At 40.2% G+C, this 25,488-nt stretch overlaps 1 protein-coding gene and 1 long non-coding RNA gene across 3 annotated transcripts; both read left to right on the forward strand.

The window, feature by feature from the left end:
• The first annotated feature begins 3,524 nt into the window (after window positions 1–3,524).
• Window positions 3,525–8,680, forward strand: LOC121867310. Its single transcript, XM_042367214.1, has 4 exons — window positions 3,525–3,596; window positions 7,235–7,429; window positions 7,596–7,763; window positions 8,257–8,680. Exons 2-4 carry the CDS (start codon window positions 7,248–7,250, stop codon window positions 8,528–8,530), a joined length of 624 nt encoding a protein of 207 aa, XP_042223148.1. The 5' UTR covers window positions 3,525–3,596; window positions 7,235–7,247; the 3' UTR covers window positions 8,531–8,680.
• A 3,003-nt stretch (window positions 8,681–11,683) lies between these two features.
• LOC121867311 lies at window positions 11,684–25,442 on the forward strand. Of its 2 annotated transcripts, XR_006089110.1 has the most exons (4): window positions 11,684–11,793; window positions 14,662–14,746; window positions 24,473–24,558; window positions 25,176–25,442. It is a non-coding gene; the product is annotated as an uncharacterized LOC121867311 (long non-coding RNA). The 2 variants fall into 2 exon arrangements; XR_006089109.1 differs by lacking the exon at window positions 11,684–11,793 and having other exon boundaries at window positions 13,539–14,746.
• Window positions 25,443–25,488: the final 46 nt, after the last annotated feature.

The raw sequence follows: 25,488 nt of genomic DNA on the forward strand, positions 1-25,488 counted from the left end.
ACCTGTCAACAAAGACTGACTACCGACAGGTAATCCTAAGAGGTCATCAACTTTCTTCTCTTCATCAACAACGGAACAAAACTCTGCTGGCAGAACTAGATTTCACTCCACTTTTCGCGTGTCGATTTATATTCAATGATTATAAATAAATAGCTATATACACTGTTGTATCGTAGTAAATGGTGCGGGGTCGAGCAGCTACAGAAGAGGAGGCAACAGAGGTGACATATGGTGGGACAAAGAGCTAAGATAATCTCTAAAATAAACACTCTCGACCGCCGCTGTCAAAACACTACCGGTACCTCGTCTAAAGATTCTATACCTCGGCCTTACCAGCACGTCCCCAAAAAAAATCAAATCACAATACATCAACTTCTCACCTATGTACAGTAACTCTGTTAATCCTATCTACCGTAATTATACTATAAAATTTATAAGTAGTGTGTTTGATTTTTTATACAATTAATTCCATACTAGTGAAAGCTTGGAGCCAGGACCGCATGCGACAAAGGGAAGTGAGATTTTACAGATTGCCCCGGAGGGGGCTAGTTTATTGGGCACCCCCTTACATCCTGTGCAAGGTGAAGCTCAGAAGCGTTTACAGTGCCCAACTGGGAAGCATGCTAAGTTCATGCTTGCCCTTATGACTCATGTATTAAGGGTGTGGAAGTGAGTTGCAATATTCAGGTGTAAGATAACCTCTGTCTAGCACCCAATGTTATCATCATCATCACTGGGAGCCAACATTACAAAGGGTTATCTAGTACCTTTCACTGAGCCACTGAAACCATCCTTCTCTGATTGGTGTGGTATAAGAGGTATAGTTGGGCACGGTTATTATCGAAATGGAGTTAAAAGTGGCAGGTTTATGTTATGTATAGTAGAAGTAGAAAGATTTTAATGTGGCAGTAAGTCAAGGGTCGGTCTAGTAGAATGGGTGAACTAGCTGGCAACATCATAAATGTATAGCTTAACTACTGTATGAGTTTTAGAAACATTTGTCACAGAAAAAAACAAATCCAGAGAAAGGGTACAAAATGCTCTCCTCGCCTCTCTGAGGACGCTCTTGCAGTTTTGCATTGACTGATTCTTGTGATATCGTGAAAGTATAGGGCCTCTAGGCTACTGGTATATTTGTCGCTAAACATGGAAATGCAATTCGTATTATAAAATTTAAGAGGATAATGGTGTACACATAGTTTTGACTGAAGATTTATTAATTCCTACTATAGTTTCACAATATTGTCAATCACTGAAAATATGGAGAAGAAATATCGACATAGTTTTGAGATAATCAGTCACATGGACCAGGTGTGGTACCTATAGTTATTGCTAAACTAACTAGTCTAGTGACTGGTTTATGCCAGGGACTACAGCCACTGTGTTATGTGTTAACATTCGTGTAGTCTGAGAAAAATAGATGGAGAAATAGGAAAATATAAAAATTCAATCATAAATCACTAAACATGCTGTTATATTGGATTAATAATTTTATATCACAATGTTTGAAAAGATAAATTATACGTGCAAAATTAATCAGAATTCTGGTATAGTCAGATGTTTTTTTGTCTTCCTTCAGCCAATCCTAATCTTACAGGAAGTTTTGATATTTCATTGTGTCATCAATTTAGAGGTTTGGGAAACACATGATTAGTAAGCTGCTCCTAGCGAAAAGCAGTGCTTAAATTTTCCAAGAGTAGCCATGAATGATACCAGTACTGTTATGCCGAGGCATAATTTAGTGCAGTATTACAGTATATCAAGATATTACAGTATAATTTTGGTGAACTAAATTCTGATTATTTTCTTCTTTCAAGCAGCAGTTATTTTGGCAATTTGGGGGAGATTTTCTTGTATATATTGATGTATTACCCATATAAGAATTTTCTATAATGAATTGCACTATTTGTTGTTTATAATTTACTTATGTATTGTAAGCCAAGATCAGAGTAGAACTTTCTAGAACTTCCCAGGCAAGGAGGTTCTAGGCATCGTCTGAGGAGAGGTATATTATAAACACCAGCGAGCTGCTTAGGGAAGTAGTCGTCCGTTCGTATTCACAGTGTGAAGTACAAGTCTAGTGACAGCTAAAGATAATTGTAGTTCAAGTATTGTGAAATACTGGTAGTGTGCTCACTGTACAGTATACATTCGAAGTGAGAAGTCCGGTTGTGAGGACTACCCTGTGAACAGTTATTTTTTAGATTTAGTGATTATTAAAGAAAACCAGAGTTCACAAGTGTATTTCTGTGACCTGGTGGAAATCTATCGGAGACTGGCGGGACAGCCAGTGGTAATTCGAGGACACTTGTGATATATCTACTGCTTCTGTATATATGACCTGGCCGGTGGTAACCAGCGTTGAACGCTGTTAAGCGGCGAAAGGGGTTCGTAACAATACTTTAGGCCGCGTGTAAATTTATTTTCTAATGCGGATACAAAGTTTGTCATTGGTTAGATCTCTCTAAGGTGCTAGATAATAGTTCATATTATGTACAGTTGTATATTGTATATATTTCTCGCTGAGGAAAATAACGAAGTGTCTTGCATAAAACGGAGAAATTCTTAATATTTCAAGGAAACAGAGACGAGCGAATAGTAATGCTAAACTTAGATAAATTAGGCAAAATTTACGCAAAAGTTGTAGGTTCGTCGTCTGACATCACAGTACAGACGTCGTGGGCCCATGACGTTTACACAAGGAATACAACGCGTCCTTAGAAACTCCCTGGCGAGAGTATTCAGTGAGGCATGATGTAGTGTGTGTGTGTGTGTGTGTGTGTCAGTAGCGGTAAAGGGAGACCCCTGATGGATGCAGCACTAGTGTATGTAATAAACTAGAGTACGCGCTTAAAAACAAAATCGCTGTTAGAGTGCAATCATACATTACATCAGCAGCTGCTAACTCAAGTCAGATCTTCACTGGTTGACAGATCATATTCAAACCAATGAAGACTATGTAGACTCAGACTGGCCATAAACAATTAAAGATTCAGTGTATTTATATAATACTCGGACTGGTGGAATGCAGTCTCGAATGGTTCTATCCAACAACTTTGTTCAGCGCAGAAAAAAAAGAGCTTAAATTTATTTCTACTTGTATTGCAGTCTTGTCAAAAAGTAAGTCAAGCGGTGATGGATATGAAGCTGATAGTTTCAGAGCTTCAGTTCGTGGTTCATGTTCTCTAAGCATCATTGACCTAAATTGTTTCTGTAGATCTATGGCGTGTCTCCCCTTCCTGCTTTCTTATCTCAACTTATATACTATACTTTTTCTTGCCCTCCCACAACCAGTGATGGTCGAACTTCTTTCTCTAATCGAGATTCCTAACCCTTCATAATTCATTAATAAGTAAATTAGTTTTGCTTTCCCATAGATAACATTTCCACCACTCTCCTATTCATTATGCCTGCGGGAAGTTTTTTCCACACCCTCATAAAGGCTGTCACTTAGGAGGGACTCAACGGCCCCTCCCACCATTCATCACAGGCAGGCAGGTACCTGTAGTGTCCACACAGTCACTCTCCAGTCTCTCAACTAGTGGTACGCCACCAGCACTACCTCTCGTCATCCTCCATCCTCCTCATCTGCTGCTGTAAGTTGTTTGTACACATTTCGGTTATATCTTAACTTCTTAACTATAACAGTATTATTTACACCATCGTGGATGCATTAGATGTCATTTTAATTAGGGTAATTAAGAAATCCAAAGCTTTTGCAAATGTGAAAATTTTGCTGATGCTCCGTGGATGCAGATGCGGATGTGACATCTATCTCTAGTCCTTGATCCACTCAACAGAGACTTTAATTATTTTTATACATAATGATGGTTACATCTTCACTGTTCCTGTAGCTAAATAGAAAAAGAAAAAGGTTGCATCAGCCATCAGTGACAGTGAGAGACCATTGTTGGTGATCTCTTCGGGGCGTGGGAAGTACAGTACCACAGCCTGGGAGAGCGATGAGTGTTAAGTGGTAACAAAGGGACGTTGTCGGGTTGAAGCAATTCGTAGTTCGCTACTGGCCTGTACAATACTGTACAGTGTGGTGCATAAATTCTACGGATTCCGAACATTATAATTTTATAGGTAGTAGGTAGTAGGCAACTATCAAACAGGGAGGTACTACCGCCTGGGAAGATATTGGAAGCATAATGTATTGTCTAATGGTAGACCCTGCTGCCATATGGCATCACGAAAATTGTGACCAAGTCCCAGGTTACTGATCTGACTTTCTGCCTCATTTGCACACAATTGCAAGGTCTCAATTGTTTCTCGTACTACGTATTGACAACAAAACATACATACTGTACATTGTTTTTCAATTTTGATCTTTTTTTTGAATTTTTGTATTTCTGATTATAAAATTTATTTACTATAAATTATTATTATTATTATTATTATTATTATTATTATTATTATTATTATTATTATTATTATTATTATTATTACATTTTCGCCCCCCCAATGTGGGTCAGTGACCTGTGCCCGGGTGGGCTAATACCCGTAAAAAAAAAAAAAAGAAAAAAGTAAGACCTTTCACAAGTTATACAATCATAATATCTTTTTTGCCTCAATTACATAATAAAGTATAATTCTGACAATTATTTGTTTACATTTGTTGATGAAGAGGCCTAGTTTCATCAATTCAATTTCAATTTCAATTGTTTATTCCTTGATTGAGGAAGCGGGATCCTAGTGCTGTCACTAGGTACCCCTGTCTAGTTTCATCTTAGGTATTGTTCACTCACTCACATCGAGCACAAGTGACCATGGTCATGTATACATGGAAGACTCCAAGGTGATCCGGCTGCGCCCGGCTGAGAAAACCTGCCCGAAAAACTCAACTTTCTAGTTCTCTTAGAGGTTTTTTTTAACTCTGAAGGGATCAAGGGGGTGACAAAAGTGGAACGCCTGAAGTTGTATGGAGACCTAAAGATCACTCTCGCCGATTATGGCCAACCCGTACAACTGTCGGAGTACACCGCCACCAACGGCATTCCAGTGAGACCGACATTCCACCTGTACGACAACCTGAAGCTGGGAGTGATCTCCCACGCCGAAATTGAACACCTGAACCCAGACGAGATTGACTAACTACTCCTGGATCAGCTTTACTGTGTTAAGAAGCTGTCCGAAACGACGGCTCTGGTCGGACACCACGAAACTCTGCCCCAGGAAGTCCAACTGGCCTGGCATGTTGTTGTGGTGTAGGTGACGACTCAAGAGTGTCGCATGACGATCATTGTTGTGTCCACCATGACTCGCCGATTCTACAATACACTTCAATTAAGAATGGACGACAGAATGCAAGTACAGTAGTCCGGATCATCTCAGTGCTGAGAGCGTGGCTATCACTGTGTGATCACTGCGTGTCCACTTGAACACGTTATCGGAATAGTGGGGTTTCGTTAAAAAAATATGCACTGTGTTGTGGTCTTCTGAACGAGTAAACAGGCTTTCATTTTTGTTGTGTTGACAATGTTAACATTAGTGATGCAGTTTTTACAACTATTTCTGTTACAATGATGCTGCGGAAGACTGACATTAACGTGTTTATTTTATTTCAAGAAATCTTCCCTCCGTCGTGGCCTCTCTTCATGACCTACTTGCGTGCGCTAGTAACCTCCTGACAAGGGTATACAGGTAGTGTCACAGAGTATCCACAAAAATAACTTGAAAAAAATCTGAGAACATCTCTTAGAATTCTAATTCCTGGAGATAGAGGTCAAAGAAATTAAACAACCTTCCTGATATTGGCTGCAACGTTCACATCGAACTTGGTACCCCTTCATCAGGGTGAGGTTAAGACAACACCCGTATGATTCTCGCCACTTATGTTTACATCTGTAGTTACCGGTGGTGATGTTTCTGAGTAAACCCACTGAATCTGAATAGTTCCGCGAGTTGGTTTAGAGAGAGCAGACTATTGCCAGTTTGACTGTCTTGTTTTATAAGTAATTTTTAAGTTCTCTTAACTTATAGTGAGATTAATAACACTTCATTAAGAAAACTCAACCAAAAAGTTTTTAAGAAGTATATACTGTACTGTAAGGCTCCAGGAAAATGAGCTCCGTATAGAAGTAAAATAAATAAATACAGGGCGAATATATAAAATTAATGTATGATGAAAATTCTTAAGAAACTATATTTTGAAAAATATATTTTTATATAAAATGGTTATATAAATAAGGAAACTAATATATAGTAGGGTCATAAGTGATGGCCCCGGAACCTTTTTTTTTCAGAGTAAAGTTTAATTGTTGATTTAAATTCACCAATAGATTTAAAAGTAATTTAGCTCCTATGTAACACTCGCTCCAAAATGTATCACTGCGATTTTGTGTGAAACTGACACAACGGACGAAGGATTTTGACAACCCTACCGAGACAACAGGAGTCGCAGTGTTCATTTTGAAATTCATCGGACACTTTATGGAGCGAGTACCTCACAAGTGTGTGGGCTAACGTCACCAGATGACCAAATACAAAATGGCCGACACCAATATGAGTGAAGTACGAAAACTGCCATAATGTTTGTCCCAGTACAGATAGGAACACGTTCTTCATGTCTATATTAATTGTTTCATACATAATATTCAAGGTGGAATATGAATTTAGACATTTTAAGGTCAATAACAATATTAAAATCCAAGATGGATGCCCAAAATATAGTGAAATAAAAATCTCCAAATCTTTTGAGCAAATAAAGGTAGAAAGGTATTCTTTGTTTTTGTTTTGATTGCTGTTGACATAATATATGATACAGGACAAGGCCATGTTCAAATCCAAGATCACCACCCAAAAGTCAGAGTATAAAAGCAAAATTTACAGGCTCTCTTTCCTATGCTACTGAAGTCACTGTACGAAAATAAGATAAAATTATAGCTCGGATAAAATAAATCATGGTCGTCAATACACAAAGAAGTCATTTGAAGCTTATAACAATGAGATTCAAATGAATCGAGATTCCATTAAATTAGCTACTTGAGGATAGCACATAGCTTGATTCATCACTTGAGTCACTGCTTGAGACTTTGTGTGTTGTCAATGTCGCTGGTAGCCCTGGTTTTGTGTACCTTATTGAGAGGCACTTCCCGCCGACAAAGAGTCAACCATTTATCAAGAGGTGAGGGATGGTTTCTTATACCGTTGTGTGTGAGTGCGTCTATCACGAAGTTTGTCCCCATCTGCTGTTCCTAAGCTCGGCTCCTAACCTTCAACGTCCCAGCAGGTGAGAAGTGACCATGACCGCGGCGCTACCCAACCTCTTCACGCACCCTTACCTCTCGATAGTCAACCAGTTGGGGGTGCCAATCAACACCGACAACGACAACGACAGCGTCCCCACCCCGAGGCTCCTGCCCTATGGCGCTGTCTCCTTCATCATCATCCTCGACGCCTTGGTTCAGGAGTACGTGAAGGGGAGGTACGTGTGTGTGTGTGTGTGTGTGTGTGAAACGATTCAGCTCATTGTTTGCTGTGTTTACTAGCACCCATTGTAAACATTAACCACGTACCCAGTGGACAATAACCACTTGTGCCCACAATAAACAATAACCGCGTGTATCCACAATAACCACGTGTTCCCACAGGAGCTACACGGACGACCAAGTGTCCATCTATCGCTCGCTGGAGGACAAAATGACCGCAACTTACGGACTCGACGGTCCAGCTTGTCTGCTGCGGTTCATATGTGACCTGCAGAAGTTCCCCATAAAGGACTGGACCATCGTCGGGGAGGTCATCACTGCTGTCTTCACGTAAGTCTCCCTTTCAGCACCCCTGTCTGTCATAATGTGATTCTATTCATTTATCGGGAGCTGACTGCTGTTGTCTTCATGTGAATTCTAATGAATGGTGGGGAGGTTATACATATATATAATACTCGTATATCCTGTGTGTGTGCGTGTGTGTGTGTGACTAAACCTTTTGAGGGAATAAGCTCAAAGAAGAAAGCTACAGGAAGGAGAGTGAACATTTTACCATGGGAGTAAATTAATATTTGTTCTTAAATTGCTCATATATAATACTAATAGAAGATGTTTCCATCTTTTGTAATACAGACCATAACTAATCATTTTTCCTGGTGGAAAAGCTTAGTAATTTTTTCTCGTAAACCTGGTTGTGTTGTATTTTTCTAATGTAATGGTAACGTTACTTTATTCTTTGTTTAAGCGGTTCCTTATGTGTAAATCATAAGGAAGGCAGTGTATCTAAGGTCATATGGGTAAAACAGGTGGTTGTGCCTTACAGGCCGCGGGAGGACGGGCGAGGGATGCTACTGGACTACAGGGAGGCACAGCTGGCAGGACAGATGGAGGATCCCGAGTCCTGCTTCGTTAATTACGGCTACACGTGTCCCTTCAGCGTCTTCAACTACTTCAGGGAGCTGGAAGACCTGGAGCGACAAGACAACCTGCCCTTGGACGACGAGGAAGAGGCACAGGAATTGTTGTTGTCACCTGGCGACCTGGAGCTTCAAGCTGACCTGACCGAAGATGACGGTGTGTTCCAGCAGATCGTCTGACACCCGGCCTGGTGTGTGTGTGTGTCATACAACACAACAATAATCAAATGCATCTATCAATTTACTCAAGCATGGCCATAAATTACCTGTACTCCAGAATTTCAACAACAGTACATTTTTCACAATTAAATTATTAACACAAAACTTTTATATAAGTACAAAATATTATATGATTACAAAATATTACAAATTATATAGTCAATATTATTCACATCCAATGCAAAAAAATAAACTATTACAAAGATGCCACATCTTTTATATCTTCTTCCCTTCATAGAAAACAGCCCTTGCAACGGTGACTGATACAAAATGAATATACAGCAAACATCTTAATATTATGTAAATACATAGACATATGCAACACTGTTAAGATTCAACATCACGAAATGAAAGAAGATGCACCTAGGTCGTACTAACAGTAAGGAGACATATCACATGCTCCAACGGGACGAAAGGACAGCATTAACGGAGACCAAATGTGAAAAAGACCTGGGTGTGTATGTTGACAACAAACTAAAGTTTTCGAACCATTGTGAGAAGACGAGTCAAGCGACTAGGGTAGCGAGTCTTATAATAAGGTCGTTCAGATACCTTCGTAACTCTCTTCAAAAGTGAGGTGCTTCCCCGTTTGGAGTGCTGTACTGTCACCCCGTCTGGTTCCTTAGATATGCTAAACACCGTCAGTTGATTGAAAACGTCCAAAGGAGGGTCACCAGACTGGTGCCTGCACTACGGCATCTCAGTTACCCAGAGAGATTAGAACACCTGCAACTGCTAAGCTTATACTCAGTGGATTTTACTCAGTCGAGTGTCCATATCTGGAGCTGGCGGATGCCCGCCCCCAGAAGAGGTTACAGCTTGAGGTTGAAAAAAAAAAAGCCAGGGCACAATTTTTCGGAGTACGGGTTGTGAACTCTTGTAACAATCTGCCAAAGAGCGTTGTAATGACACCCGAGTGTGAGATGAGTCAAGACCAGACTTGATCAACATTAGCGTAGGTACAGGTACATTCTGGAACCAGTACATGCCAACAGTGCGTAACGGAGGCGTCACCTACCGCAAGGTGCTAACACTCCGATTAGTGGCGAAGAGGATAGAGATAAAGAATATCAGGGGGCGGTGTTCTCCCGAACTGACAGAGAGCGACCCACATATCATAAGTGTGGCACTGGGACCAGCTTATTGATTACTTCCCACATGCTTTGCTGTGAATCATACAGCCTAGATCACAAATTTGATGACCTGAGAGACACCACAAATATCAGCACAGTCAATTCTAGTTTTAGAACAAGCGACAAGTATTTGAACTGGGGATGGTGTCTTGCCATTTCCTGGTACAATGGTGGAAATCCTTTACTACCAGTTTCACCTTCAAACTTTTCAACATATTCATCATAGGCTTGGCACTGTAATATGTATAAGGAGGCTGCTGCAACGTGGTTATGTACCTCGCACGCTTTAGATGAACTGCTGAGAGATATGAGTCTGTTTTACCTGATGTTGCAACCTGGGCTTCAGTAAGTACATCTGTCCATCCTCTTCCATCCATCCAAATCCCTGCTGCCTTCCAGGCCGCCATCTCAATATGCTAATTTTTGAGAGTTTGCAACTTTGGCCCGGTTATATAATGATATTAAGCACTTAATTTTGTGAGCAACTTGGTGTCACCCACACAAAGAGCAGCTGACCTGACTCTCCAGTCCAGCCCACAAGTACTTGCTTGGTGCAGTTCTCCAGTTTTCCATATCCATCCCAAAAGAAGCATTGTGCGATTCATCCACCGATTCATGAGAACATCGGATTCGCTTTGTCACATCTTCTGGTTTTACGTCACTTATGGAGTCATCAGCCTGCCGTTTTTTGAGACGGATTAACTTGGTTTGTTTATAGTTGTCTCTGCATACCTTGTGCCACTTTGCTTTACGGTTTACTCGTGTGGTGCTGACGCCATCTCCTTCATCAAGGGAGTTAGTTTCAGGCTGCTTTGTAAACCTCCAATCTGGCTGAGCTTTTACAAATCATCATCAGTTGTGTATCCTATACTAACGTCTTGACGTTTGGATTAAGCAGGACATACTATTCTGTTGTTCTTAGAATCCTGGCAGAAGATGTACAGTGACCAGTTTATGAGATTTTCATTCTTGTTGCTTGTGGTGTACTTTCCAGGGGGATGAACCTCACCAAGTAACACGTAGCAGCCATAGAACCTGCATTGCAGAAATTAAGACAGTCAATCAACACCACCTGTACACCTGTCTCCGGTCTCTCACCATTCCCAGCAACTGTCCCGTTTACTAAACTCATCATATTTTGTGAGGTGTGGCCGGAGGTAACGTTCACATAGTGCGCGCCTCCTCCTGGGTAGGTGGTCGAGGAGTTGTGAAATCCGGGTACTAGATATTGACTATGAAGAATGATGGGTAACATATGATAACCTTTTTTATTTTTTCTCTCTCAACCTTTATTTATATTTCTCTTTCCGTCTCTTTCTGTCTGTTTTTGTTTTCTCTCTACGTGAACTAGCCCATATAATACTCGTACGTATTCAGTAATATAGACCAGAATATTACTCCTTATGCTTTAGAGGAAATGATCTACGTCTTTATAAATGTAATACAAACGGAAATTAATTTTAAATGGAGAACTTAATCAGAACACATTTGTCTATATCAACATTAATGGTAAAATTGCGACTTATATTAATTTACAGCATCAACTATTTCTATGAGCCAATGAAAATTATCTAAAGGAAAACCCTGATTAATGAACTGCCAATCAGTTTTTTTTTATAATAAACACATTGAAAATAAAATTTAATCACATTTCTTTACACATTTTACCTACGAAATATGAGGCGATCCGCGTGAGAACATGACAGGTTACAAATCGTCTTGACAGGTGATAATTTATTCCATCATACTTGTTTTATCATTGCCAAACATTAACTGCGTTATCTGGCTTTTTTTTTTAATAAGTCAGGTCATGCTGGCGGAAGGTGAGTCACTGATGCCCTGGGTGCACGTGGGTGGGGTGGGGGTGGATGGGGTGGGGTTGGGGTGGGATGGGGGTGGGGGGCATGAGTCAGGTGGGAGGCACACCTGTGGTACTCGTTGACGGCAGTGTCGTGCTCCCCTTCAGTCCACTTACCTCACCCCGGGCGTGAACACGTGTGTGTGTGTGTGTGATTCCCGTGTAATACTGTGTCCAGATTCTGCTGCTACTGTCACCTAGTGTGTCTACTTGTGGGGGGTCCCTGTCACCTAGTATGTCTACTTGTGGGGTCCCTGTCACCAAGTGTGTACTTCTGAGATTCCTGTCACTCAGTGTGTCTGCCTCTAGGGTCCCTGTTACCTAGTGTGTTTACTTGGTTCCTGTCACTCAGTGTGTCTATTTCTGGGGTCCCTGTCACTCAGTGTGTCTATTTCTGGGGTCCCTGTCACTCAGTGTGTCTATTTCTGGGGTCCCTGTCACTCAGTGTGTCTATTTCTGGGGTCCCTGTCACTCAGTGTGTCTTGTGACTAGTGTGTATTGTAACAGCAAGATCCTGGATCCACTTTGATCATGAAGGCTTATTACATTCAGATCAATTTAGGGAAAAAGAACACCAATAGTATCCCACTTTTTTCAACTGTTTAAAAATTCTTCTATCACGTCGTTTACGTTACCAGCTGCTCGTTAAATCACTAATCGTTAAGCACCAACTACAGGAGGGTTAACGAATTAGCCACACAAAACTTGGCCATATAGTGATACACGGAAAACCACGAAGGCCTGGTGGCTCTTCAGTGTAAGAAACTAAACATCAGAAAAATACGGGATAAATGGAATAGAACTTCTTTATCGTAGTCAACATAGCGTGCCGACAACAAGATAGTCCTCAAAACGAAAATTACATTTATGTAAAGTGAAATCGATTTCATTCAACGATGCGGAACAATTATTTTTTTTTTGTACTGTGGCGTCATGATTGTTAATATAATGATGGTGTTTGAGGCTGCTACGCATTATAAATCAAGTATTATATTTACTAGTTGGCATCCAAGTTTGTGACTAAGAAACTCTGGTATACTGCAACTCGAAAGAAACTGTTTACTAGTCTTTCCTTATGTGTTGAATTGGATTTTTATGCTTTAGAAACCTTGTACACGAGCACTAGCATCAGGTAGCAGGAAGGAGATAGGAGGGAGGTGATAGGAGGGAGGTGGTAGGAGATAGGAGGAATGTGGTAGGAGATAGGAGGAAGGTAGTAGGAGATAGGAGGAAGGTAGTAGGAGATAAGAGACACCAAGCAGGAGGTACGAATAGGGAGCAATAAATAGGAGGTAGAAGACAGGAGGTAGGAAACAGGGGGCAGAAAGTAGGAGGTAAGGGGGCAGAAAGTAGGAGGTAAGGGGGCAGAAAGTAGGAGGTAAGGGGCAGAAAGTAGGAGGTAAGGGGCAGAAAGTAGGAGGTAGGGGGGCAGAAAGTAGGAGGTAGAAGACGCCCGGGTGTTCTGTTATTCGACTGGATAACCTTTGAACTTTAGTGGGTCATTACGCCAGTTATTTCATTATACTCTTATATTAAGCCTTCCTCCTCCGTCTTTTCTCTCCACTTTGATCTCCTGAAGAAGATCGTTAAGGGCGGTCGTTAGCAAGTAGGAGGACAATGGTAACAGTGACACAGTTTTCAGTGTAGTAGGGAACGATTTTCTGTTTTGTGTTCGAGAGATGAGACGGACATATTAGATACATTAGGTTAGTAGATAGATAGTCAGTTAAATCCTTATACAATTTCACACCGATTCAGCAAGTACATAGACAGTACATGTATACAAATATTGTTTCCAGTCAGTACAGGTATATAAGTAATTTTCATATATACAATGTACATAAACAGTATGGTTGTACAAAAGTATTCATAGAAAGTGAAGGTGTACAAGTAATGTACATACACAGTGCAGGTACACAATATAGCACCTGCATGTCCTACTAACTTAATTATGTACAGCATAAGTTGTACAGTGTGATAGAGGCATTATGGTAGGTGACGCTTATAGGTAATATTTTGACTAGGGATTGAATAATAATTTTCCTTCTACTTAGGACATAAACCTTGTACTGCTAATTGAGCCAATTTGATATAAAGTCAAGTGATATATTTAACAAATGACTTAAAGTGAATGGATTATATGGTTTGTTGAGTATCTGAAACCCAAGGATTCAGTCTTGGTTAGGATTTCATGCATTGATCCTTTGAGGACAATGATATAACCCTTTGAAAATAATGGTTTACCCCTTTGAGGTCGACGGTCTAAGCCATCGTCCTCAGAGGGTTGAGTGACCAGCAAAGATTACCCACATAAGAGTTCTGACAACGAACTCTTGGTACACTAGATTAGTTAACGAAGTATGACACTGAGGGAGGCTTGGTGTTGGGGGAATTAAAGAAAATTGTTCCTCTTGTATAGTACTTTTTCCTCCCCTCGCAGTGTGTGTGTGTGTGTGTGTGTGTGTGTGTGTGTGTGTGTACGTGTGTCTTGCATCAGCCGTGTTACTCTCACTCTCCCCCGCCCTTCACCACACCCGGCGCCCGCACCTTCCCCTGACACCCTTTTTCATGTTTCGTAATCAATAATTTCGTCCTACGTAGGTTTATATTAAATCAATAAGGTCTTACTTCATTTATAAATCTATTCTTTTCACTCGTGTAAGCCTCTACCTGCTATAGCACATGGTTGGACGGGCAGGTCTTGATCTCCCGAATCTTTGCATTCAACGGCTTGTGGGTTACTCCGGCCTCTTGGTAGGATGCTGGTTCACCGCAGGGTTGTTCCACCATAGACGAGTACAACCGATAGTACAACCATTGACGGTTTCACTACTGTATACGAGGATAGGGAACAAGAAGAAAACCCAATCCTTATTCCGATCAATAATCGAACTCGATTCCTTTGACTTGTGAGGCGAGCATTCTACCATTAAGCACGAATATGATTTGTTTACCATATTTTCGTTAAATTTTCTTACTTTTTCTGGACTTCTACACTATGTCAAGATAAAAACTGGTCTTTCTCTTATTCTGTATAAACTTAGTATTACGGAAACATTCCCCTGTACGAAAGTTTCACCAAGTGCGTCATTCACCAGCAGAGAGAAGTAAGAAGCAGCCGAGAAACTGATCTGACGAAAGAGAACCTCCCGCCAAGACCAGCAACAAGCAGTAATCCTTAACAAGGTATATTGTTCTTGAACCACATGTAGTTTCTTTCATCATACATAAATTCTAGTGTCAGTTTAGAGTGAAATCCGAATTACCTGAAGATTACCCCCCCCCCTCTTATTTCAATTAAAGATTAACCACCTTACCCCAACCCCTAATCTAACCTTACTTAAGTTAATCCAACCTTACTTAATCTAACCTAACGCCTCCTTACCGTTGATACGTCCCAGGTGCAGCCTCTTACACTCCGTGACATTGAATCTTAGCAGCCATTTCTTCGATCATTCTTGAAGCTCACAGAGATCTTTCTGCAGCTCTCCACAGTCTGCTTGGTTCTTAATTTTCCTAAATAATTTGGCATCGTCCTCAAACATTTGTATGGAGGAGTGTACAGCTTCTGGCATGTCATTTATGAAGCAAACAAACAACAGCGGGCCCAATACACTACCTTGTGGTATCCCGCTTGTCACGGGTACACATGGCGATTTCGTGCCATTAAATACCACACACTGTTTGCGATCATGGAGAAAGTCTCCGATCCACGTTATGACACTTTCCCGAATCCCGTACCCTTCCAGTTTAATTTTCAGCCTTTCATGGGGTACGCTGTCAAAAGCCTTGGCAAAATCTATAGGTATACGAGTATATTGTCGTTATTACCACCCTGTTCCAGAATTTGGGTCCAAGCATCCAGAACCTTGAGTAATTGTGTTAAGCGGAGCGTCCCGGCATAAAACCGTGTTGGCAATCCTTTGCAAGGTTGTTTCGGAGTAGATGTTGAACACTTCTAATTCAACTCGGAGAGATTTAGTGACAGGTATTTCAGATGGATAGGTTTCTAACATATTTTTCATGGCTTCAATAAAGCTTTCTGGGTCATAGTCTGCAGCATTAGGATCCAGAACATCCGCAAAATATTTGAATGAAGATTTCAGATTTTTACATTTTGAAGTCAACACAGAAATAATCATATCTAAAACTGCATTCATTTCAAGTACTGAGCCTTGGGGTACTCCACTAGTGAAGCTACTCCAATCGGATTTAGTGCCGTTAATGCCTACTCTCTGTTGTTTCCTGTCCTGTAACCACGCCCTAATCATTTTAATATCTCCTCCAATTCCATGAGCCTCCACTTTTCGTATTTGTCTTTCGTGGGGGACTCTGTCGAAGGCTTTGCTAAAGTCGACGTATGCCACATCATAAATGTGCCCGTCATCCACTGATTCGAAAACAGTTGAAAAGAATGTTAATGTCAGACATTAACGCCCACCTGTGAAGCTATGCTTGTGCTTCTCCAGGTGATTTCGAATAGTTTGAAATTATTGCTTCCAGCAATTTTCCTACAAGTGATGTTAAACTGATTGGACGGTAGTTAGAGGATAGTGATCTATCTCCCTTCTTGAAAATCGGTATCACATTCGCTATCCTCCAGGATTCTGGTATTACACCAGTTTTTAATTATTTATAATCTTATACGATATTATTAGGCCTAGGGTGATTATCGACTTCCTTGATATTGTCGTTGTTGGTAACCGAGACCGATAGACCTACAAAATAATCTCTAGGAACGGGTGCCTGGATAATTTGGGACTTATAAATTCTATACCCTCTCGTGCCAGAGTTGTAACCATTCTTTGTCACGTTACGAAGGCATTATTTTAGGATCACCTGTAGGTTATGGTGTTTAATTATCAGGTGAAATAAGCAGGGGTTGATCGTCGTGTGACCCAAGGAAAGTAACAATATGAAGGCAAAGTGCTTTAAGTGTAAGGAAATAAAACAGCTGTCAACACTCATAACATTGTACTCGCCGCCGCCTCCACCTCCAAGAAAACGTAGCCACAGAGCTTCCTGGTAAAAACATCCACACGAAGGTGGACCAAATATTTACAACACTGTGCTGTATAATCAGATGGTAAATCTGACTTATAGAACATCAACTCTCCAGGCCACGCAGACAAAAAAAAAATAAATTTAACAGTGAACTACAATATTCGTAGAGTTAGAATAATACACAAATCACGCGATTTCTTCAATTACTTCTCTCATGAGTTATCTAAGTCATGATTTAAATATTTGTTTTCAGGTATAACTAAAGTTGTTTTATTATTTGAAGTTTTTAAGACAAACCCGAATAAATGATTACAGCAAACTCATTTTTGAACGAACGAGAAACCTCAGGTAAACTTAGTGTAAAATATTAAGTACCAAATACATAGTATATATATATAAATAGATATATATATATATATATATATATATATATATATATATATATATATATATATATATATATATATATATATATATATATATATATATGTTTTCGACCACGTGAAGATTAGGCCTTCTAGTACATTTCATCTGATAATTCAATTCTCTCACATTACCCTAACCTAACATAACTTAATCTAGCCTAACCTAGAGTAGCCTAACCTAATCTAAGCTTAGCCTAACAATCTAGCCTAGTTTAACCTAACCTAACCCCCTTCCCGATAGCTTTAGGATGTTTAATAAACTGGTGGGCTAATTTTCATGTGACTCAATAATTTATTTTTTAATTTAACTTATTTTCTATGTTTTCAAGTTGAACATATCTGGGAGTCGTGGCCATAAAGTTCCTCTGCGTTCCAGTTCGAAATTACATCAAATTTAAATGTGCTATTACAGCGCCTCTTTGGGTAGAGAAACAGTTCGGAAACTCATTCTACGAGTTCGGAGACTCAGGTGCGTGTGAACATTAGTTATTAACATTACGACACTGACTTTGCTGATTTCCATAAGATGTGTTCGATGCAAGTAAAGTATTAAATATTTTCACAAAGGATCACACGAGTATTAGTCTCCCGGCTTATTTCACTTTTACTTTAACCAACCTAACGCTAATCTAACCTACCCTAACTTAAGATTAACCACCCGAGTCCAAGACTGCAGGGAGTAAAAAATTTAAGAACCTTGAGTCCAAGAGAACAGGAAGTACGAACCTTGAGTACTTTAAAGTCTAGGAGTGCAGAGTACAAACCCTGAGTACTTAAAAGTCTAAAAGTGAAGGAAGTAAGAAACCTGATTACTTATCGAGTCTAAGAGTATCAAAGTACGAAATTTTAGTACTCACCTTCAGGATCTAGACCAAGTTAATAATAATCCTTGCAGCTATAATGGGTATGCTCGCTACCCAGGAATATCCTCCCAGTACAGTTCCACGGTGATTGGACTCGAACCAATAAACCATGTATGTTGAGCTGGACACGACTTTGCAACTGAAACAGAAAGTATTGCTTTTATAATACAATTATTTTTTTTTTAGATCTTGGCATCATTTGCAAAGCCCCCTCGATTTTTTTTATATTATATTTTTCTTTAGGTTTATATATTTTTAATTATTTCTCAAACGAACTGAAACATCGTGTATGTACAGTCAGAGTATAGATACATATTGAATAAAATTGAGAAAGTTTGAAAAAAATTATTTAAAAAATACTCAACAGGTCCACTTAAAAGATAATGAATTCAATTATGGTCACGGGTCATCCTAATACCCTTGGTGGGCCAGTTTCCCATCCCAGCTCTAGACAAGTGAGGTAAACACACAAAACACTTCCTATTCCTCCCTGTAGTTTCATTGAAGAGACTTTATCATCTCGTGTTGCCTTTTAATACTTAGAAACAGACCATGGGAGTGGGTTAGACTATGCGATCATCTTACCATGAAAACATCCACATTTATATGGCTAATGATTAATACACGTTTTTTTGTATTACCATTAACAACCTCAGCATAGATAACCTTCATGTGGAACTTTAAAACACACATGTACTGTTATGTCGAGGCATAATTTGGTATTATAATGTTTGTAAACTTGGTGTTTTGACTATTTTCTGTCCCAAGCAGCAGTTATTTTGGCAAAGTTTAGGGAGATTTTCTTGTACATATTAATGTATTATCCATGTTAGAATTTTCTAGTATGTATTGCATCATTTGTGTTATGATTTAATTCCTACTGTAAGCCTCGACCAGAGTAGAACGTACTAGAACTTCCCAGTCCTGTCTGGGTTGTTCTCGGAACACCCGCGAGCTGACTAGGAGTCAGTCGACCGTTTCTGCTCAGACTGTGAAGTACAAGTCTAAAAGGACAACCGAAGATAATTGTTGTGCAAGTATTGTGGAATTGTTGAGAGCAATATAAAAGTGAAAAGACTAAGGAATTGTACACTGGTGGTGTGCTGACTACATATTCGAAGTGAGAAGTCCGGCTGTGAAGACATTATACCCTGTGAACAGTGTTGTGAAGAATTAGTGACTATTAAAGACAACAGTTCACAAGTGTGTTTCTGTGACCTGGTGGAAATCTACCGGCCTGTTGTTTGTCTGTACACTGATACCGATCGTTGGGGAATTGCCGGAGACTGGCGGGACAGCCAGTGGTAATTCGACGACACTTTTGATACTCGTATATCTACTACTTCTGTATATACGACCACCTGGCCGCTAGTAATCCAGTGGTGGAAGGTGGATGAGCGGTGAAAGGAGGGTCGTAACAATATTTTAGCCCCTTAGATCAAGACATAAAATCCCAAAACCTTTTCGACACGAACAATAAAACAAAACAAAAACTTCGACAAGATCATAACAAATAGCTTTTCAGCAAAAAAAAAAAGCCATCTAGACAAAAACATGTTAATTGCCTAATCAACAATACCAACGAAATACCAATAATACGACTACTACTAAAAATACTCAACAAAAACATAATAATTATAATTTTTACTACGAAAACGTGATGTATATAAAAACTTCCCTGTTAACTAGGACAATAGAGACAGGTTGCCAGTTGGTCCATGGCTTGTAACCTGGTGATGGGAGGCAGGTGCTGGTGGTAGTGGTGGTAGTGAGGGTGGTGGTGAAGGTAGTGGTAGGAGGCAAGCACCGGTGGTGGGAATGATGAGAGTGGTGGTAGTGGTGAGAGTGGTTGTAGTGGTGAGAGTGGTAGTAGTGGTGAAAGTGACGGTAATGGTGAAAATGGTAAGGGTGGTGATAAGTGTAAGAATGGTAGTGGTGGAGGTGGAGAGAGGAAGGGTGGAAGGCAGATGGTGGTGGATTAAGGGTGGGGAGGCAGGTAATGGTAGTGGAGAGGAAAGGAAGGAGGAGGGGGGTGAGGTAGGCAGGGGGGGGTAGAGGAAGTGGAGGGAGGGAGGTAGGCAGGTGGCTGGTGGGTCATGCTGCTTGATATTTATGTGTCGTGGAAAAAAAAATAAAGGAGGAACGAGGGACCAGAGCTTATGGCTGTTGTGGGGTGAGGGTGGACGGGGAGTTGGCAGGTGGGAAGGAGAGGGTTCAAGCAGTACCTATGAAGGAGGGGGGTGGGGGAGATGGGGGCAGGGGAGTGGTGGCAAACGCTTGAGAGAGAGAGAGAGCAGGGGAGAGGAGAGGAGAGGTTAGGTTAGGTTAAGTGATGATACGACGTGAAAAGAAAGGTAACCATTCAAACGTCAAATAAAATGAGCGGGGGGAGGGAGGGCATAATACAAAGGTTATAAAGAAAAATAACAACATCAAAATGGAGGAGAAGAGGAAACTGAGTTAACAGCGGGAGGAGAGAAGTACCAGGAAAGAATATATAAAGTTGAGTGCGATGACAAATCCTGAGTACGATATTAAACCCCCTGAGCTCTGTGGCTTAATCCCTGAGTATGAGGATTTAACCCATTTAGTACTATATTTTAAACCTTTTATTGCCATGATTTAAACCCTTGAGTACAACGAATTAACACCTTTAGTACGATGACTTAACACTGGGTACAATGAGCAAACCATTTGATGACGACAAATTAACCTCTTGAGTACGACGATTCATCTCCAAAATAAAAAAAATTTAGCCCATTGAGTACGATAATTTAAATAATCGAATTCAAAGAGTCTAAGACACTCAAGGGGTTTTGTTTTTGTACTCAATGGGTTTAATAGTCATACTCAAGGGTTAAGTCTTCGTACTAAGGGGGTTAAACAATGTGTTGAGGTGTGGGCAAGGAAGATGTAGTGACCAAATAGATTAATGGGATAAAGGCGATAAAAGTGAGTAAATAATAAGAAAGAAACAGACAGACAGACAGACAGACAGACACAGAGAAAGAAACATATTTATCCTTGTGCTATTATAATGATGTTCTGTCAATTTTTATTTTGATCACTTAATAAACTCGTGTGATATACAGTATAAGAAGAGGTTCGGAAGAGTCTCTAAGTTAGTAATACTGTGGCAAGAGGTAACGGTATGGATCACGTCAAGATGAATCCCTCCAGCTTATTTCACCTAAATGTTAAACACCCTAACGCTAACCCAATTTAACCGAGCTAAATCAACAACCTAACCTAATTCAACATAACCTAATCTAACTTAAACCTAATCTATCCTAACCAAGCTAAACTGGAGTAACTTAACATAGTATAACTTAACCAAGCTAACCTAACTTAACCTAACCGAACCTAGCTCAACCAAACTTAACCTAACCTAGCTTACCCTTAAACCCCAGAGAGTTAAAGTTTGGATGTTTTAATCATCGGGTGAAATAAACCCGGATGGGTGTCTAATCTTCACGTGATCCAACGGTGTTTCTGTATATTAGCCGATGTTAAATATTACCACCGTACACGAGAAGGTTCTTTATCAATACCTCTCCAATTACAGACTTAACCCGATAAGTCATAGATAAAACTCTCCACGTTCCTCTTGTTTCACAAACTTCAACTTTTGTATTCATTCACGATACATTTTACGATATTCAATAATGGTGTCCGTAGGCGCTATGAGGCACAGAACTGCCACTAAAAGGGAAACAAATGATAATTAACCCCCTCCCAAGCTTATTGCACCTGATGATTAAACACCTTAAAATTGCCTGGAAGGGTTAGGTTAGATTTGTTTGGCGTGAGAGTGATTAATCTTAATGTGAACCAAGCTGAGGGTAATATTCATGTGATCTAAAAAGAGAGATTAGTTAGTTAAATTTTTCTTCCTTGGTAATAGCATTATTTATTCATACAGTCGATTTTTACACGAACTAAGACACGCCTTCATGACTCGCTATCAGGCACGATTTCTGGTGTCTTTGATGGCATGAGGGGGACGATTATTTTCTTCCACGGTGAATGTGTTACGTGACGACATACTAGTGACTCGGGTTAAGTGGCAGAGACTATCGTTAGAGTACCGCATTCAGTACTATTAAGAGCTGCATATCTTATGAGGTCGACGTGTGTGTGTGTGTGTGTGTGTGTGTGTGTGTGTGAACTTTAATGTTTAAAAAAAAATATATATATTACGTGTGTTGGTATATACGTTCTACCTGTCTACATATTTCCAGGTTATCTCGGGGGATCAAAGTTAATATGACACTGATTCTTAACCCCATAGATACATTTCACACAACGTCTTCTTTAAACACACACACACACACACACACACACACACACACACACACACACACACACACACACACACACACACACACACAGGGTGCATCAGGGAGCTAGAGTGAGGACAATGTATGACGGCAACATACTGTATACACCCATTACATGACAGGTCCCCCAACCACACCTCACGACCACAACTAAAAATATAAATAATCTACACTAAAATACACAATAAATAGAGATGATTCTCCTGGTGTGAAGTACCGGGTAAATTAATGTCCGATAAAACTATTACGGTGATTTAGAGACTTAATTCATTCAGGTGTCAACAGCAACATATTCACGGTGCCAAAAAAAAGGTATATAGAATTATTAAAAAAAACTTCCTCAACACATAGTAATATCTGGCATTTACTTGTGAGTCATGTTGGTTTGATTTATAGCTATTGAAAAACAACTTCTCATAATAATTTATGTCAGAGAGACATGAAAAAAAAACACTCTTTACCACACGGAAAAATCTGAGTTAATTAATGATAAAATATCATCAACCTTCCCCCTCAATTACGCCACCCTTAAATTATGATGCCAGATATTACCAAGTGTCGTGGGAATTTTGTCTCCAACTGTACGGGTAAAAATTTTGTACCATCACATAATCCTCCTCAAGATTTCAATCATCAGTTCAATACTTTAGAGTAACCGACCAGTTTACGACCATAGATCACCTGAAGATTAAACACCCCAGCTAATCCAATTTATGATTATATTCTCCAATGCTACCAGGAGGAACTTGGTTACAGAGATAGACATACAGTATATATTTATTCAGTAAAACCGCCATACAAATTTACACGTGGTTCAGGTTATATACAGATAATACACGTAATATTGTATAGTTGAGTATGTATATAGAAAACTTGGTATATAGTCTATAATGTACAATATCTAGTCAGTGACGGGCATACACAGAATAGTAAACAGTATACTCGACAAAGGTCAGCCAACAGAGCCTGGAGCGGTTTCCTTCCAGTAGGGTTAGGTTAGGTCACCTTAGATTCGGTTAAGTTAAGTTAGGTTAGGTTCGCGATTAAGTGCTAAGCCAGTGGGTGATAATAAACTAGGGTGTCTAATCTTCAGGTAATCCACGAATACTTTCCCACTCGAGGCAAACTTTTGGTCACTTACAATGGCTTCCGGAGACATAAATACAGTGTATTAAGGAACAGTATCCGGCTTCCTTTGTATAATCTTATGTAGTACTTGGTGGTGTAATTGTCATGCTGCCCCTGTACTGTGCTCTTACTAATTACTGCAACACCTTTCTCAGAATTAGCGTCGTTATTTGTAATTATCAGCAACGAATTCTAATCAAAATCAGTTTATCAAGGAGAGAGAGAGAGAGAGAAAGAGAGAGCAGTATATGTTCCAAGAAATTTGCATCACATTAATAACAGATATCCAGTAATAAGAGAAGAACAAGAGCCTGGATAATTACCTCTGAACCTACTTACTAATCAAGGATTCTCTTTATCTTACCATCACTCTTATATACGAAACATTAAAAATCCCTTAATATTTTCACTCAGAACATAAACTGGGGTGTTTTCAAAGGGGCCACATACAGTGACCTCGTTCACTCCTTACCTTCATGGCTGTGAATTACGTCGTTGTAATTATGAATCTAGATGAATATAAGCCGTAAAGAGGACAGCGATGGACGGATGAATCACAACGTAAAGAAATAAACACCAACACGACCCGGAAAACTGGTACCATTAACACACTTCAGTCACCTGGCACATGTGGGAAGGTGTGATGGTACAAGAGCAACAGCCTCGGTAGTACAAGGACAAGATCACCTGAAGATTAACCACCCTAACCTAACTTCAGCTAACCTATCTAATTAACCCAGGTAACCATTAGGGTGATTAATCTCTACAGGTGAATTAAGCTAGGGTGTCTGATCTTCAGGTAATCCATTATTTTTTTAATCCTCATGACACATCGTTAATGACACATCTTGTATACACACTTAATAGAAACTTGTATAGCCATCATCAGTGAATCTCTGCTATAATAATAATAATAATAATAATAATAATAGTAATAATAATAACGGTAGTGATGCTATATTTACTGTTAATAATGACAACACTAATGCATAAAATGACTCAAGGCTTCATCAGCATATATAAAAAAACAGGTATGACATTTCCCTAACGCCAGTTGTGTAAACCCGCACACACCTGTGACCTAGCACAGGTGTGTGATACTGTAACCCTCCCACGCTAAAACTGTTCTGACGATTATAGCACGTGTTACAGGATGACGTCAGGGGGAGGGTGGCGGCGAGTGGCAGTGGCGGCGGTGGTGATGTGTCTGATGGCGGCGGCGACGACGGCTGACCAAGGTGAGGAGGTCATATTCACTAGGTTAGGTTAGGTTTGGTTAGGTCACCATTTTAGATAAGCATGGAAGATAATGGGATGTTGTTCTAGTTGTATGAGAGAGCTTGATATACCCCAAGAGTGTAGATATCTTATGATGTGGCTCTGAAGTGGGTGTGAAGGGTGTAGTGCGGCCTTAAAGTGGGTGTAGTGGGTGTGTACGAGTATAATAGTCTTAGGATGTATCGTATTAGGGAGGGTGTCGTCAAGATGAAGTTGGGTGTACTAGTCCTGAGAGAGAGAGAGAGAGAGAGAGAGATTTCTACAACAAAACACTATGATCTCATTACACTATCCTGAGTTGTTGTTTTTAGCACATGTTAAAATACATATTTAGACATAACACTTGTAACAGTTATTTATAATGCTTAGAAGTGATTACCGATATGGTTATGGTAAGTTGAGTTATGGTACACGCATGAAAGAGCATCGATCAAGGCAGAGTTAACCCCTATTTGGCTCTCAGTCCATTTTAAGACCATCATCCAGGAAGCCGCCAGTTATTAATTGTTAGTAATCGCTGGGGATGTCGGAATTGATGATCGATTTCCATTGTGCTTCATTTTCTATTCTTCACCAGAGGAGCCTGAAGGAGTCACGACCGCAGAATTCACCGAAAACGACCTGACACAGAACTTCACAGGCAGCGACGATGAGGGAGACGCCTCTGGTGGTGGTGAGGGTGGAAGTGGAGTGAATGACAGCCAGGCGACACCAACAAGTGCGACGAACGCAAACAACACGGAAGTAGGAGGAGCAGCAGAAGGAGGAGGAGGAGCAGCAGAAGGAGGAGGAGGAGAAGCAGAAGGAGAAGCAGTAGCAGCAGGAGGAGAAGGAATAACAGAGGGAGGAGTAACAGAAGGAGGAGCAGGAGGAGTAACAGAAGGAGGAGC

The sequence above is a fragment of the Homarus americanus genome, unplaced genomic scaffold, assembly GCF_018991925.1.
Source record: "Homarus americanus isolate GMGI-L3 unplaced genomic scaffold, GMGI_Hamer_2.0 scaffold6317, whole genome shotgun sequence".
NCBI classification, from domain to species: Eukaryota; Metazoa; Arthropoda; class Malacostraca; order Decapoda; family Nephropidae; genus Homarus; species Homarus americanus.